The sequence below is a fragment of the Diorhabda carinulata genome, chromosome 5 (genome assembly GCF_026250575.1).
Source record: "Diorhabda carinulata isolate Delta chromosome 5, icDioCari1.1, whole genome shotgun sequence".
Lineage (NCBI taxonomy): Eukaryota > Metazoa > Arthropoda > Insecta > Coleoptera > Chrysomelidae > Diorhabda > Diorhabda carinulata.
In genome coordinates this window covers 18,747,672-18,765,025 of record NC_079464.1, presented here as the reverse complement: position 1 = coordinate 18,765,025, position 17,354 = coordinate 18,747,672, and the positions used below count along the sequence as shown (strand labels likewise).

Below are 17,354 nucleotides of genomic sequence, written 5' to 3'. Positions count from 1 at the left end.
TAAATTAATACTAAAGAAATTTTTATTCCTATGTCCTATTTTTGATCAATAAAATCTCGTTTGAACATACAGGGTCAGTAAACACTGTCTCAAATGAGTTTGTAATATACAGGGTCGTTCATATTATAGATGCAACGAAATTTCAATGTTTTCAGTTTTTTTTTGTTATTTCCTATTCTAATATAAGAATTTTCAGTATTATACGGGGTTATACGGTAGCAATGAACGTCAATTGACATGAATTGAGAAAAATAGACGCGAAGTGACCCCAAATGACTTAAGACGTGATTCGACATGAATCGACGTCAATAGACACAAACAACATCAATGGGCATCAAAACACACGAATTGATTGAAACAGACGCCGATTGACTTCAAATGACTTGAATTGAAACGAGAATTTTTATATTAAAGGGTTAAAAAGACTCCCTTACCATTGAAATCAATATTTTAAACGCTTATATTTCGTTTAATTTTCAAGCTACGTGAGTTAAAAAAAAGCAAAATGTTCAGTAAAATAAAAGCTAAATTTTAGTTACAAAAAAATTTTTTCGTTGATCCAATACTTTTGAAGGTAATTTGAAAAAATAACTTTTTTTAAATCGAAAAAAAATTACATTAAACAACTTTTTTCAAAATATACGTGTTCCAAACCATTTAAACTTTTGGAACGTGTTGTTAGGGCACAAACAAAGATAATTTCACATGGGCTACGCTTAATTTTAATTTTGCCGCACATAGTGTCAAATTTAGACATTTTTTTTTTAAATTAGAGTTACTCAACTTATTTTCGTCATAACTCGCTTAATTTTCATGCTAGACGGTTTAATAAAAGCTCGTTTTAAAGGTCTGAAAAAGTACTTTATAAATGTTTATTAGAATTTTTTATGAAAAATTGATCGTTTTTCCGTTATTTCAGCTCAAACCTCTGCATAAACTTAACGAAAAAGAAAAAAATAGTTGCTGAATATTATTTAAAAAATTCAATTTAAACTGACTAATTTCTTTGTTTTTTATGAGCTTCAATTTTTATGAGAATAATTTTTTCCATAAAATGCATAATTTTCGAGTTTTTCATCAAAAACTGTCGAAAAACTTGTTTTTTTTTTTATTTTCGTCATAACTGGCTTAATTTTCATGCTAGACGGTTTAATAAAAGCTCGTTTTAAAGGTCTGAAAAAGTACTTTAAAAATGTTGATCACAATTTTTTATGAAAAATTGATCGTTTTTCCGTTATTTCAGCTCAAACCTTTGCATAAACTTAACGAAAAAGAAAAAAATTAGCTTTCAGTGACTCATAAGTTGCTGAATATTATTTAAAAAATTCAATTTAAACTGACTAATTTCTTTGTTTTTTTATGAGCTTCAATTTTGATGAGAATAATTTTTTCCATAAAATGCATAATTTTCGAGTTTTTCATGAAAAACTGTTGAAAAACGTGTTTTTTTTATTTTCAATCGCGAATAACTCAGAAATTACTGAGTTAAATAAAAAACTTCATTCCACATTTTATTCATAAAATTCAATTCTCTATCGATTACCGGTATTATTTTGGAATTTTAAATTTCAACCCTTAAGTAAGGGTGGCATTCACCCCTGAGGTAGAAGCATACATTGGCATTGGTGATTTGCTTGGTTCACTGTACTAATACGCAGCGCGTAAATCCTCGGTCTTGTCCTGTGGATGCTTCCTAAACAACAGTTCTCAAATTTGTATTCTTCACCAAAAAATTTTTCGACTTTAACTAATTAGAATTTGTCCGTATTTCGTTTCTATCTTGTGAAAATCCCGATCATCCTCCGGCCATATCACGTGACTTCTTCGTTTTTTCAAGTTTTGGTTACATATTTTGCTACAATTGGCGATTCTCCGTTTTTTTGGACGAATTTTCTAAGAATGTTGAAATGCTGTCCCCTGCAATTAGCTACAGAATTGTAGAAACTTCTTAGATAAAGACAAAGGGCCAATTCCTTATAGGTACATGGTACATTTGGTACTTGATCTTGTGAAATTTCCATTCCTTTTTAGTAGAGTTATTAAATTCTTCTTTTTCATCCAAACTTCATGATTTAATATTTAATAATAATGATCGCTGTTTACATCTGATTCTGATAATAAGAAAATAGTTTTACTTCGGTTTTTAAATACTAGGTTACATAAATTTTCTTGAATTGAAGACAAATCCACTGGAAACGGCCCGAGCAGTTCCTTCAGTGATGTTTGGTTGGGGAGTTTCAACTTAACTTCGTTCCTTTCAATGACGCTGATGTCTTCATTTTAAGGAAACTAAAATTTCCATAAAATATGTTTTTCTCCGTCCAAGTCCCATTTTCTTTTTCAATTTATTATATTTGGATCAACCACGCAGCAAGACTAGCAAATGCCAAATGTCCTGCGAATCTCCGAGTACCAATTCATGTTTCTGTCAGACAGTTAAAAAAATTGTATAAATTGCATGCCCCATAAAACCTTAATAAGGGAAAGGCCCTTTATGAATCATTATTAAGCTACGTCCAAGCAATGCTATCCACATTTTGAGATATTGAGGCTAAAGCTAAAGAAGTTTTGAAGTTTGGATGTTTATTGTCATTATTTCTAACGAACTGTTTGCTTTAACTGAAAGTATGAAAACATATAATAAAATTATTAGAGATTTCGGAATATTTCGAAATCTAAAATCCCTCACATCAAGTGCACAGTGTTTACACATATATAAGATTATTAAAGATCACACGAGACGGTAAACCAGAGACACGACGACCTTAAGGAAGACCTCCAAAAAGATGGATGAATTCATGGACATCAACATCTCAAGGATGACCTAAGGCCTACAATACGTTGAAAAAGAAGAAGAAATTTACACGATTTGGAGAACAGCAATTATTGCATTACGTGGAGCTGCTGGATCTTCTTTGTTTTCCTTTCTTTCCAATATTTCTAAAGCTTCCTCTGGTTTTACTTTTTCTATTCTTAACAGAATACCTTAAGGTATAGATCTGCAGGAGCTAGGCTTCCCGTAGTTTTACTCCTTTTTATAATGTATGAGGTTTTTGGTGTCAAGACTGCTGCAATAGAGGAAATTTCTGGAACCATTGGTGATATTGAAAGGCGTATATAAAATTAACGATTTAAAGTTTGAATTGCTATCTCATACATCCTATTCACCAGATACAGCCCCCTCGGATTATTATTTGGCTAGTTGGTCAAAGATTTTCCAATAATGAAGAGGTGATTTCGTCGGTTAATAGGTATTTTGAGAGGTTTTGTTATTAACGAACTTATTGAACATGGATGGAGCTAAATGGAAATTACGTTGAAAAATGAATATTTTTTTTCCAAAATTTCAATTGTAGGATCAAAAACTTTTGTAACCATACATGTAGTACAATAAAAAGTTATGAAATGACATGGATTCAAATTTCGTGTTTTTTTTTGTATAATTATTTATTATTACATCTTGTATATATATCAAAAATACATCATAATTTAATTATCGATCGCGAATTGGATCAATTATAGTTATAACGTTAATTTTTATACGTTAATATTTTTTTTAAAAAAATTATTCTAAAATTATTAACCTTCAAATTAAAATTCGTCGACGACCTTAAATTTAACACGTTTATAAATGTCGTCAAATGGACCAACGGACACTGTTGCACGTACAAATATTGTATCTAATTTATTTGCAATATTATTATTTACTAAATATTAAACAATTACTCATAATCGAAGTTATACGTCTTTGAAAATATAGTACCCAGTACCGGACTAAGATAATCAACAATTTTATAAAAGAAAAGCGAAGTTTTTTTGATGCCTCTATTATCATCAAGCGACCACCATATTTTCATCCCTTATAGAATAAGAGAACTCACCGATGGACCCCAAAGGGCTCACCGGATACTTCCATCTAAGACGCCATCTCCACACCATGGACATTACGGACGATACGGAGAGCCTCTGGTGTATGAAGAAGGACGAAACTGCAGACCATGTTATCTGTGAGTGTCCTGCACTTAATCGAACGCGATTTAAACACCCCACAACCTGTCTAACGACATCAAACGGGTCTATCTGAAAACCCCTTGGTTTCTTTTTACCAGGATCGTCGTTTTGGTCTTCATAAACCTTGTTTACGATAATTTTCTCTATACGACGATCCTATATGTTTGGTGGTGTTTCTATGAGCTGTTTCCCATGTCTTGAGCTGGTTCTTATTCCTCAACCGTCTTAGGTCTCTATACCATTTCAGTTTTTGGGGTTTTAATATCTCCTAGTACCAATTTAGCCTCTTCCTTATATATATTTTCGTTATTTTCAAGATAATTCATCTTCTCTGCTTCTATTTTCATTTGAAACATCTTTGTTAGTATCCTGAGCCCTATGAAGAACGATTCGTGTGTGGATATTGAGCTTCTTGCGTGATACGCGTCTTTAATGATTAGCGTGATGTCATGATCAACTTTAAATGATTTCTTTCAAGCTAGATGAGTCTCTTGGTACCTTGAAAGACTCTAGGAGGAGTGTTTTGGTCTTTGTTTGCTGGTGGTTTCTAGCCAGTTCTTTGGTCTATTAAAATTTTGATGAAATCATCGAGTTATTTCCACGGACACATGTTTAGGACTCAATATAAACTGGATGTGATTATTCCTAGAGTCCTTCTGATTGCATCCATTTTCTGGATAATAATACCCAAGTGCCTCAAGCTCAAGATATCCACCATTATTTGTTTGGGGTGGTTCTAATTCCCCAACACGCTATTTTTTTGCTTCTTTAAGACAAATATGTGAATTGAGGGGTTTTAAATTCCACGATTTACTATCCAATCTTCTTTGATTAATTTCTTATGGTTTGCTCATTTACATTTTATGATATATTGTAATAGAGGTCTTACTGGGTAGTCGTATTAATATCTAGTGAAAATTTAAACAAAAAATTTTCATAAAAATCAATATTCGTAATTAGTGTCAGCCTCTGTATCATGACGTAAATTTGTTTTGACGTCAATGTAATTCACTTTTCGCAATTTGAATGCGTATTGTATATATACGATCTATTCAATATTCGAAATCAATATCAAATTTGTCATTAAGATGAGAAGAACTATCACTAAGCAAATCTTCATGATTATTCAATTCGGAAACTGCTCAGAATACGTAAAATCTTGAGGTCGGTCGAAAGAACGTTTGTAGGTTGTGCAAATTTACGAATCTACTTTACCGACTGAAAAAGGGCGCGGTCTAATGATTCGAAACACAACTAAACTTGTATTAGTACCGGAAGTGAAGTAATCTATTTTCCAAACTAAACTTAACAACGAAAATCACTTAAAAATGATCATTATTTAAGTTAGGGAAGTCAAAAAATGCATTTAATATGCATAATAAACTTTCTTTTACATGGATTTCAATAAGTATCGGCAGTTAAATAAATTTCTCGTTTTTTTATCAAAAATGGCGGCGTGTATATTGTCAGTAATCAGAAAATTGAATTTAATGAATGAATAACAGCATTATTACGTTATACAGGGGTAGTGCGAAGAGATTCAATTAAATTCTTTCGATCCAATTATTTCATAAAGATAAAAATCAAAATAAACATGAAAGTATATTTTATAAATAGAGTGTTACTTCTTATACCCCCACCCAATTATAAAGAGTGTCCCGAAATTGATACAAAATTTGAATTAAACAGAAAAAATCACATCAATATCCTGCTCAAAATTTTAAATCTTGTTAATTTTACAACACCCTTTACATAATTTGCAACATTGCAATGTTATACAGGGTAATTCGAAAGATATAAGCAGTTTTTTATAAATAACTCAGTAAACTTAACAAACTGTAGTATAGTAGACATTTTAATTTGAAGAAATTCTAATATGGCTTATTGCTGTCTAAAATTGCTTCGTTTATATATATATAGGGTTTTTAAATTAAAAAGAAATTGTAGTTTAAGCAGTGTGTTCAATATGAAACCCACCAACGCTTCCAAAAATTCCAAAAAGTTGGGAACTTTTCAAAGATCCCTCTTCTTCTTAATAATATTTTAATTACTTCAAAGTAATTGAATAATTAATTTATTAATTAATAAAAGTAGATAAACTGAATAAATATTAAAAATTAATTTTCTCCTTTTGTCTACAGGGTATTTCCATAATTACATTACGTAATTAAATATATATTAATATAAATATTATTATAATTAAAAAATTATTAAAACCGATAAGCTAAGCCCCACCAAAGATTGAAAGAAAGAAATATATATTGAATTTAAGATTCGTAATTGTACAGCAGACAACGTTCAGTTCTTTAGTGGAAGTGGTACTCGCTTTTAGTACTTCGATTGTTAATTTAAGTTCTCACTTCGATTTTTTTTTGGTTTTGTCGTTAAGTGAAAAGATCTTACAGGGTTTTTGATGTAAGTTTTATAATCGATTTTTATAAATAAACTAACTAAACATGAGGGTGTTTCGAAAAAAGTTAACCCCGTTTCTAGGATCGTTACGAGATTAATAAATAATTGTTTTCTTATTTTTTACGTTTAATAAATTTATTATTTCATAATTTTTAAATCAAAATTTTCCGAAAAGTAAAACACTGTATGAAACTCGATCTTTTTGGTGTTTTAGGTCAATTTTCCAAAACGTATTTGTGTGAAATTTCAATTCAATGTTGCCAGTAGTTTCGGCAAAATCGTAAAAATGAAGAAAATTATTATTGTTTTTAAACTCCCTTTATCATAAATACGATAATTTTGTGCCAAGCAAACCAAAATTAGTATTTACTTTTCTATCTATCCTAGTGACGAAGAAACTTTTTTAAAACACTCTATATATTAAACAAATAAATTACTAGTATATCATAAGATATTAGAATGAACGAGATTTTCGAAAATCTTGAATTATTGAATATTGAAAATATCCTACTGATCTGTTAATGATAATGGTGCGAATTTATGAAATTATTGCATTTTCATTTGCCTTTAATATATATACAAAATTTTTTATAAATCTGATGTTTCAAAATGGGAAGAAAACGAGATCGACAATTCCGTAACGTATATAAACTAAAATTTGAGAAATAAATGATTTACAAAAAAAAACCTAACTGAAAGCAATAAAAATCGTTAAAAATAAAACTAAACATGATTATACAGGATGATTGATTAGTGTGATGAAAGTTAGACCTGAGATACCAAAATGAAAATTTGAGGGATTATACCTATCGTAAATCTCCACATTTTGAAATTATTTACAATTTTACTTTATCATACTAATCAATCACCCTGTATAATTTTATAGTATCTTAACAACCTTGTATCTAATTTCGGATTTGACGTGATTTTTATGTTATTCTCGAATGAGAATACTGTTTATTTTCCAACCTAGTCTCCATTAAAGAAGGCACTGAATTTTATCATACTAATCAATCACCCTGTATAGTTTTATGGTACTTTAACCACCTTGTATTTAATATCGGATTTGACGTGATTTTTATGTTATTATCGAATAAGAATACTGTTTATTTTCCAACTTAGTCTCCATTAAAAAAGTCACTGAATTTTATCACACTAATCAATCACCCTGTATAGATTTATGGTATCTTGACCACCTTGTATTCAATTTAGGATTTGACGAGATTTTTATACAGAATACTGTTTATTTTCCAACCTAGTCTCTATTAAATCAAACACTGAATTTTATCATACTAATAAATCACCCTGTATACTCTCATGGTATCTTAACCATCTTGTATTTAATTTCGAATTAAAGGTTACTTATCATATCTGTCGATGTTTTGGGTTTTTATAAAGCAAAATTTGCAAACTATTGTTTTACCTCTAATTTAGAGAAAATAATTTAGTATGCAAGTGTTTTTGAATTTCGGAAACAGCAAGTAATGGCTGGAGACCGTGAAACAATTTTCCATGCTCAGTTTAGCTGTTAGTTTGTTTCTTAAATATTGTAATTATTTATTACAAGAACATCATAACTGATTTGGGCTATATATTGTACAAAGTTTTGGTCTCGACGTTATATCCATAATATTTATTCATATCGTTTTGTAAAATTATCAAAATAATTCTTGATAAAGCCTACTCGAACTCCTTTAAGATATAATTACTTTTATATTTATTTCTATTGACATAAATATATGTTGAATTATACTAGATATTATTCTGATGCAATAGATATCAATATAAACAATACGTGACGATTTTTTAATTATTTACTGACCTTGACGTCTCATGGTCAGATACCCTTAAGTAAAAGGATATCAAATAGAAAAAAAATAATCTTACAGGAAACTGAAGTTTGAATTTTACCTTTCGTAATTCAAACAGAACATAAAAAAACTGTTCACTTAGTTAATATAATATTTGTTTTTCCACATCGTTAATGAACTGTTATTATACACAATTATAACCCGGCAAAATGAATTCATTTTCTAATAATATTAAAATTCCAGACCATCTGATTTTTTTCCCGCGACAACTGATTAATTCCCTCTTTTTGTAACGCGCCATCACCAACATATGATAATAGCGGCATTGCCGCTATTTCATCTATTTAGTTAATTTATCTAATCGTAAATAACTTTTATGTATATCGAATGTCGTATTTTCCAAATGGTTCAAGTAAAAAGATTGACTTTTATTAGAAAAATATACTTTATTTGATGAAAATGAAGGAAAACAAAAATAGTATTTAGAATCACCCTATTGCACATTGTCAATATCTGTCATCGCATCCGTAATACTATGTTCTCTGTGTTGGGTATGAGAAATCATACTCCAGCCAACCGGGTAGGCAACAAGTAATGCTGCCACGAATTACATCAGAATATGTTTCACGAAATTTTATAAAAAGCAAATTTTCTACTGTCATGAACTAATAAAACTCATATATTTGTATAAATAATTGTCGTTTCCGTAGATATCACTCAATCCCATTCAAATGTGTTATAAGGGAAGCAAGCTTTTTAATTTAAATTATTGGATTTACTTCTTAAATTTCATTGAAGCGGCTTTATAGTACAGACATTCATGTGAAACTAGCTTATATGCAGACACGAATCTATAACGATTACTAAATTTATTAAATCTTGCTTATTACACTTTCCATCGTATGGATAAAAATCTTTTATCAATTTGATCCACATCTAACAAAGTAGGTGCAAAAATAAATTATATAAAGAGATTCATAGATGTGAAGGGAACGTATTCCATTTATTACTAGTCTAAGTGAAAGTATAGGGTAACGTATATTCCAGAAACAGAATAGTATTTCAATTAAGCCTGGCAACGCTGTACGGAGAGATAACAATATTGCGGCTTGTCGTGAACAGCAAATTTTTTATTGCAAATACAGAAATGGTCAAAAGTAATTAATAAATTTATTTTTTATTATTTGTTGTGAATGGGTAATCTAATATAGAATTATTATATAAATTTAATTGTTCGTTATTAATTTTAAGGTAAAGAATACGAAATATAACTTAGATTTTTTTATCAATATTTAATTTTATATACTTATGTATATGAGTAATAATGTATACAGGGTGCTCTAAGTTAAAAATATGTTTTCATTGTCGTTTTTGTTAATTAAATAGTAAATTTTCTATAATGAATTTGTGAAAATGGAAAAAACTGATCATATGTATATTTAAATAACAGAGTTTAAGAAAATTTCACGAAAAAATTTATATTAGTTTTAGCTTTAAATATTCATCTAAAATCATTAATTCGCGTATAATTGTTAATAATTTTAAGCTTTTATATTTTTTACTAAACCATAATGGAAGGTTGCAAAATTGAAAATATTTAAAATTGACATATTGACAAACAAGAACCAATTCTAATTATGACAAAGACTTTTTCATTTGAATGTAAAAACATGACGTCTTGAAAGAGTCAAAATTATCAAAGAAAAGAAAGCTTTGTAACATTCGACGAATGAAATTAAGGAGAAACCACCCCACTGGACAAAAAATTGTGAATTTCGCTTTTTCTAGAATATTTTTGTTTAGTTTACTGCATTATTATAATTATTGCATGAACAGAAACATTAAAAAGTGTCCAGTTGTCTTATACCCTATGAATTTCTTGTGAATCTAGTGGGTAGTACTTCTAATTAATCATAAACTGTAATTATAAAATACTTGATAGTGATAATTTTTTCTTTTAACCCAGAACTCAAAAATGGACCAACCAACGCCTATACAAAAATTATTTAGAAACGCGAATGTTTTCATCACAGGTGGTACTGGTTTCATGGGGAAAATTCTCATAGAAAAATTACTCAGATCAACGGAAGTGAATACCATTTATCTACTTGTCAGAGAGAAAAAGGGAAAAAGTATACACACGAGAATTGACGAGCTTTTCGAGGATGTAGTAAGTAGAAACTAATAGAAAAACTTATGTATCCTCAACTATATAATTATATTTCTATTAGATATTCGATGAGGTTAAGAAGAAGTGTCCGAAATTTAAGCACAAAATTGAGGCGATTTCCGGGGAATGTCAACTATCTGGTTTAGGTTTAAATATCATAGACATGCAAACTTTAATATCGAAAGTTAATATAATCTTCCATGTTGCTGCTACAGTGAGATTTGACGAAAATATCAAAATAGCATACGATATTAATGTTAACGGAATCAAATACGTCATTGATTTAGCCAGAAAAATGACAAACTTAAAGGTAAGTTTCAATATATATATACTATACTTTTTCGTCTATAATCAACATAAATTTTGAATATTCAACTTACTATACAAATATTATCTATTGTTTATACCTGTATATTGAATTTTTTGAATGCTTACCTGGTTATTAAAAATTTAATCATATTCCTAACTTTTGGTGGAATTAACAACTGCACAATATATAATCACAAACACAGAACCCGAATTATTTAATTTATTTATGTTGTAAAGTATATTAAGCACGTAGTAATGAATTTTTTAGACGTCTGTTGAGTAAGATTCACAACATAATAAAAATATTCACTGCAAAAAATCCCTCAGTTTCGTCTTCTACGAAATTATAAATTCAGTTCACGGTTAACAGCTATATACTATTAAACACCTATATAAAAGTGAAAAATATGTATTATTAATCCGAAATAATTGATACAATAAAATAATTTTAAGCGGGAATCAAATTTTGTATCACTATTTATTTTCAAGGTTAGACATATATATTCCCTCGCTCGATTTTTTATCTCTCTCTGATCTATAGGGTAGTAAACGATAGAGATTAATTGAGAAAGTTGTTGCCAAATGTACGTTTTTCATGTGATTTAAGTCATTTTGTATACCTACGAACCCCAGTTTAAATATTTTCTTTATATTTATACAAATTTGTTAAATATCACTTATCGTGGTAAAAAGTATATTTTTAGTTACGTTACTTGAAAACAGTGGCAAAATTTTTACTAATTTTATTGAGATTGCTAACCGGGATGATGTCACAACTAGCCGCCATTTTATCTTGTTAATTATATCGAAATTATTATTAGTTATGGTGTTTTATTTCAATTTTTATGACCAAAAATATTAATTTTATTGAAAAAAACGCTCGAAAAATAAATTCTATATATACAAATGAAATTAAGTCTTTCTGTATCCACCATGACAATATGGCCGACGTCACAATAAGTCACCTATTGTCAGATAGTAAATGGATGGCGTAGCCTATGAATACTGCCGTTATAACTCTTTCCTAATTAAAAAGTATATAATAAAATTTTCGTTTCACCCTACTGTTGGCAACACTGTTGGATACCGAAAATAAGTTTTCATGAAAATAGATGTGAATGTTATTCGATTAGGTTGAGGTTCTATGCGATTAAAATTTTAGTATAAAAACGTGTTTTTTTACTGTTTCAGTCAATCGTTCACGTTTCGACGGCTTATTCGAATTGTACGCGATCAGTGATCGAAGAGAAAATTTATGATTGCCCATTATCTTACGAAGACGTTGGGCGTATTTTGGAAAAAATATCTCACGAAGAAGCAGACGCATTAACACCAAGGTATATATAATTTTATTAAACTCGTCGATATGATATTTTTATTTCTTTTTAATTTCTAATAATTATTTTTTTTTATTCAAAATAATAACATCCACATTTCTTATTATAACATCGTGTCATTTGATTCAAGTGATAATGATCTATCACATATATCCGTGACACTAAGTAAATGACAAACATGTGACCTTGAGACAGCTTCATACTTTCTATTTATATACCTCTAATAAAGTTTTACAATTCATTACATGTCCAATTTTTTTCCTTTTGTGTGATAAGTTTGTCAACATTGTCGATAGTAGACGAGGCTATCTGAACTTTGTTGTCTCGATGGGAAGAAACTAACCGTCCATTCCAGTGTTGTCATGTTTGTTCGATCATAAACAAAGTTCTGATATTCTTTAAAGTAGTATCGGTATAACAAAATATTTTATAATGATAAAATTGGAAACAAAACAAATATTTTTGTGACATTTTGTTATATTAACATCAAAATTGTTGGTAAAATAAATTAATTATATACTAAATATACAATTTTTAAGCTTTCAATGCCCCATTAGTGAAATTTTAGTGCGAAACACCGTTAATAGAAATATATTGATTTTGTTTTCTTCGTGAAACAACTCTTATTACTTTCTCTTCGTAAATGTTCCCTTCTCGTATTTATTCGGAAATGAAACGACTCGAATGAACTCATATTTTCATAGGCATTTTAAAATTCAGTAATGAATAGTGTTGTTGAATATTTAATGTGAGAAAATTAAAATTTGTTTTCAATTTCATTAGAATATTTGCTTAATATACAATTTTGTCTATGAATTTTCCAAATTTTTATAAAATCGTTCATATTGAAGCTCTGGCAACACTGGTTTCTTCACGGATCACGTTTAATTATCAACGGCCCACTTCGTATTTGTTCGCGTGTGTTCGGCAACGAAATGATTCGAAACTTTTATATGACATACATTAAGTTTTCCTTTAAAATTGATCAATGAATAGTGTTTTGTTGAATATTTTATATAATAAAAATTGAATTTGTTCACAATTTTAATAGAATAATATAATATACAATTTTATGTATGAATTCTCTAAATTCGGATAAAATAGTTCATATTAAAGGAAATATTTCAACGGCACACTAATTACATGAACTTGACCCATTCCATATTTGTTCGGATTTATTTGTAAACGAAACGTATCGAAGATAATATGGTAGACGTGAATAATTTTGAAAAGTTGTGTAGTACAAAAAAATAAAAAGTTAATAGTGTTTCATTGATTATTTTTGTGTTTGTGTAAAATTTATATTCACAGACTTCTCGGAGAATGGCCGAACACGTATACATACACGAAAGCATTGGCTGAAAATTTGGTGAATGATATAGGAAAAGGATTACCTCTAGCTATATTTAGACCTTCAATAAGTAAGTCTATTTCATAAACATTTTTTGTATAATATATCAAAGTGATTAGCCTTTTATTTGTTGTTTGAAAGTCGAAGAACTGTTCTAAAATAACTTTGAAATTGAAGCTTATATATTTGAGGTTATGTTATTGTTTCTAGCTTCTTTTTATTATATTTGCTAAAGGAATTGAAGTTTCTTCGCGTGTTTTCTCTAATTTTCCATCAAATTCAATATATTTCTAAACCATTTGACTCTACTTGGATTAATTTAGCATATTTTATTACAATATAGATATTTAGATTTCCGAATTATTTAAAAACTTTTGTGATTTTGGATGACGTTTATCTTGTATTGAAAAATTTTTTTAGTTGTATCTACCTACAAAGAGCCTATCCCAGGATGGATAGATAATTTGTATGGTCCAACGGGATGTTGCGCCGGGGTGGTTACTGGGGTATTAAGAGTATTATATTGTGATCCCAATCTCGTCGCCGATATCGTTCCCATAGATACGTGTGTATCTGCTCTTATTTCCATAGCTTGGGATCTAACAACTAAGAAATCAGATACGTAAGTGTAATTGTACATTTTTTCAGTGTGGATTTAATACTCCAGTTAAATTCAATCTGGTAACAACGCGACTAACAAATAATGTTCTTATAACTTAACGGGAATTAAGTCATTGTCACAGAAGTAGTAGTAGGCGCTGGGCTTCATGTACGCCATTTTTGTTTAAACAAAATCATATTAATTTCAATATTTTTAGTGAATTTTCATTAATACATGATAAATAATAGGTGAATAGAAACGAAATAAAATCACTTTTACTGCAATATTATTTATTTTTAATAACAAACAATTTTTTGAATAAGTTATGTTTCACATATTAGAGATGGAAGCACCAGTTATTGAGTAACCTTTAAGGAGAATTTCGAGATTTATTAATTGATTTGATTTGGTAACGAAATTTGTAGAAGGTTACTTGATATTTTTGAAATGATAAAAAATACCGTGATTTAATAGTTTTCAAAATACTGATAAATTTTCAATAAATACTGAGAAATATATTTATGTCTACAATTTTTGATGAAAGAGAGGTAGCAAAAAGTAGCAACCCATCTCTAAGGTACATTAAAAACATTATTCATTTCTCGTGAACAATTCAAAAAAACGGAAGAAAACCTGAATGGTTACATTTTAGAAAATCGGAAATAACTGTATATAATTACGTATCCGAAGTGGAAAATCCAGTAAAATGGCAAGAATTTATACAACTAAACATCCTTCAAAAATATGATTATCCAGTAACGAACGCCCTCTGGACCGCTTTTGTCGTATTAACCCACAACAAATATATTTTTTGGTTATTAACATTATGTTTACATATGATCCCCGGTATAATATTGGACGCTTTCGCAGTTTTAACCAGACACAAACCAAAGTGAGTTAAGTCAACTCATTTTAATACTTCGAAACTTCAATCTCCATTTTTTCCAGAATGATTGAAGTCTATAAAAAAGTACACAAATTCACAACGAGTATTTCATACTTTTCGACACGCAGTTGGAAATTTTCCAATAAAAATACGACCGACTTGTGGGAAAAACTCGACGATAGAGATAAGAAATTATTTCTGTTTAGCTTAACCCTTGTAAATTGGCTCCAGTTTTTCAGATTTTACATTAGGGGCATCAGAAGATATCTGCTCAACGAATCTGATAATACGTTAAAAGAAGCCAAACAAAAACAAAAATGGTTAGTAACATATACATATCATATTTCCTCAATTTTCATAGTAATAGTAAAAGTACGGCAACGCTGTTCGATTTTCATTTCATATAACCGTTTTTATAGTGTATGTTCTGTCATTGTGTTTTTTATTTGATGTAGGCAATTAACAGTACAATGCGCGCTATAATGGTTGCCTACATTTGTTATTAATTAAAAATCAGTTCATTGTATCATTGTATAAAAAAACATAAGAAAATAACAAAAAATATGCGCCGTACATAATGATTGCCTGCATTAGTATATTTGTATTTCATAGAACTATACGTAACGAAATGTCAATAATTATATCACTCGAAATAGACTTCTTAGAATGACGTTTTGATTTGTGATTGACAGTTTCCGGTATAAACAACTTAAATTATAATTTTTTTTTATAATCGACAGTAATAATTGAGTGAATAATAAAAATATAAAAAAAAGCAATGAATTTTTTGAATGTTTTATACTAATTTCGTTTTCAGGTTGGGCTTTTTTCACACCACAGTAAAATATTCGATCATATTTTTAATTTATAGCGCCATTTCAAAACTGTTCTCGACTGGACTTTCTTTAATGTTTTGATTGTAAATTTTCCATTGAGTTTTTAACTTTTAAAGGAAAATGTTAAAGACAGTGATATTCGATTTTCATTTTTTCGTAACAATTTTCATGTTGTGAATGTAATATCATGAATTTTAGCCATTTTTTGCAAATATCAATGACAATGACAAAAATGGTGACCGATTAATCGAAATATTTTTAATTTAATAAATTATAAATAGAACCTCATCGTATTATTTTTTCCTTATCCAATTAAAATTTAGACAGAAAGAATAAATTGAGAACGTAGAATAAAACGAAGTAGGGGAGAGAGAAATCGACGGTTGAAACGGTTAAAAATGGAAATAAGGGTAAAGGAAGTGATAATAAGCTCAGAAAAGAAGAAGAGAAGATAATAATGGAAGAAACAAAGAAGGAAGGAAGGAATGAAATTGAAAAAATTGTTGATATGAGGAGTAAAAGTGAGAAATAGAAAAGAGGGGAACAGAAAAAACGGAAATTGTATATAATAGAGAAAAAAAAAAGAAAAAGGAATAAATGGAGAAGAAAGGAATAAAGAATAAGAAGATAAATTAAGAAGACTAAAGAAGATAAAGAAAAGAAGAAGAAATAACAAAATAAGAGTTGAAAGAGAAGAGAATAATGGAAGAAACAAAAAAGGAAGAAAAGAATGAAATAGAGGAAATTATTGATAACAGAAAAGAAGTGGAATAGAAAACGGACAAATGAAGAAAGAACAGAAAGGAATAGAAACGAACAAAGAATATGAAAATGAATAAAGAAGAAGATTAAAGGAGATAAAGAAAAGAAGAAGAAATCATAAAATAAGAATTGAAAGAGAAAAAAGAGAAGACAATAATGGAAGAAAAGAATAAAATTGAAAAAATTATTGATAACAGAAAATAAAATGATAAGAGGAAGACATCGAAAAAGATGAACAGAAGAAACGGAAATTGGAAACAATAAAGAAAAAGGAACAAATGAAGAGAAGTAGAGAGGAGTAGAAATGAACAATAATAAACAATAAGAAAATATATAAAGAATAAGACTAAAGGAGATACAGAAAAGAAAAAGAAAAAAGGCGATAAGGAGAAATACATAAAAAAGGAGAATAAATCAAGAAATAAACGAAGAAAATGGAATTGGAGATAGGAAAGAATTATAAGAATAAGAGAATATCATGAGGAAAAAGGTAAACAGTGAGGAAATTAGGGGAAAACAGAGCAAAGAAAATGAAATAAGAAGACAAATCAAAAGAAAATGAAAAAATAGAATAGAAAAAAGTTTTGAAATATGGAAGAACAAAAATATTAAAGAAAAGAAAACGAAAACGAAAAAAAGGGAAAAAATAAAAATATATGAGGGCAAATGAATTAGAACTAGATAAACGTAAAATAGAAAGGAAAAGATTGGAAATAAACAATAAAATAGGAAAACCTAAAGAAATAAGAAAAGTTTAAAAGAAAATAAAATAAAACAAGAAAATGAACAAGGAAAAAATTTATGAGAAAAAATAAAATATAAGTGAAAGGTATATAAGTAAAATTAGATATCGATAAAATAACAAAGG

At 28.8% G+C, this 17,354-nt stretch overlaps 1 protein-coding gene across 1 annotated transcript; it reads left to right on the top strand.

The window, feature by feature from the left end:
• The first annotated feature begins 6,289 nt into the window (after positions 1-6,289).
• On the top strand, positions 6,290-16,007 carry LOC130893690 (fatty acyl-CoA reductase wat-like). The gene is made up of 9 exons (XM_057799996.1): positions 6,290-6,426; positions 10,201-10,404; positions 10,466-10,714; positions 11,905-12,050; positions 13,362-13,471; positions 13,822-14,023; positions 14,655-14,894; positions 14,951-15,208; positions 15,706-16,007. The coding sequence occupies exons 2-9, from the start codon at positions 10,210-10,212 to the stop codon at positions 15,803-15,805; spliced, it is 1,500 nt and encodes a 499-aa protein (XP_057655979.1). The 5' UTR covers positions 6,290-6,426; positions 10,201-10,209; the 3' UTR covers positions 15,806-16,007.
• Positions 16,008-17,354: the final 1,347 nt, after the last annotated feature.

Coding starts and splice junctions, on each gene's coding strand:
- LOC130893690 (XM_057799996.1), top strand. CDS start 10,210: ATGGACCAACCAACGCCTATACAAAAATTATTTAGAAACGCGAATGTT. Junction 10,405..10,465: donor ACGAGCTTTTCGAGGATGTA/GTAAGTAGAAAC, acceptor TATTTCTATTAG/ATATTCGATGAGGTTAAGAA. Junction 14,895..14,950: donor TTAACCAGACACAAACCAAA/GTGAGTTAAGTC, acceptor CATTTTTTCCAG/AATGATTGAAGTCTATAAAA.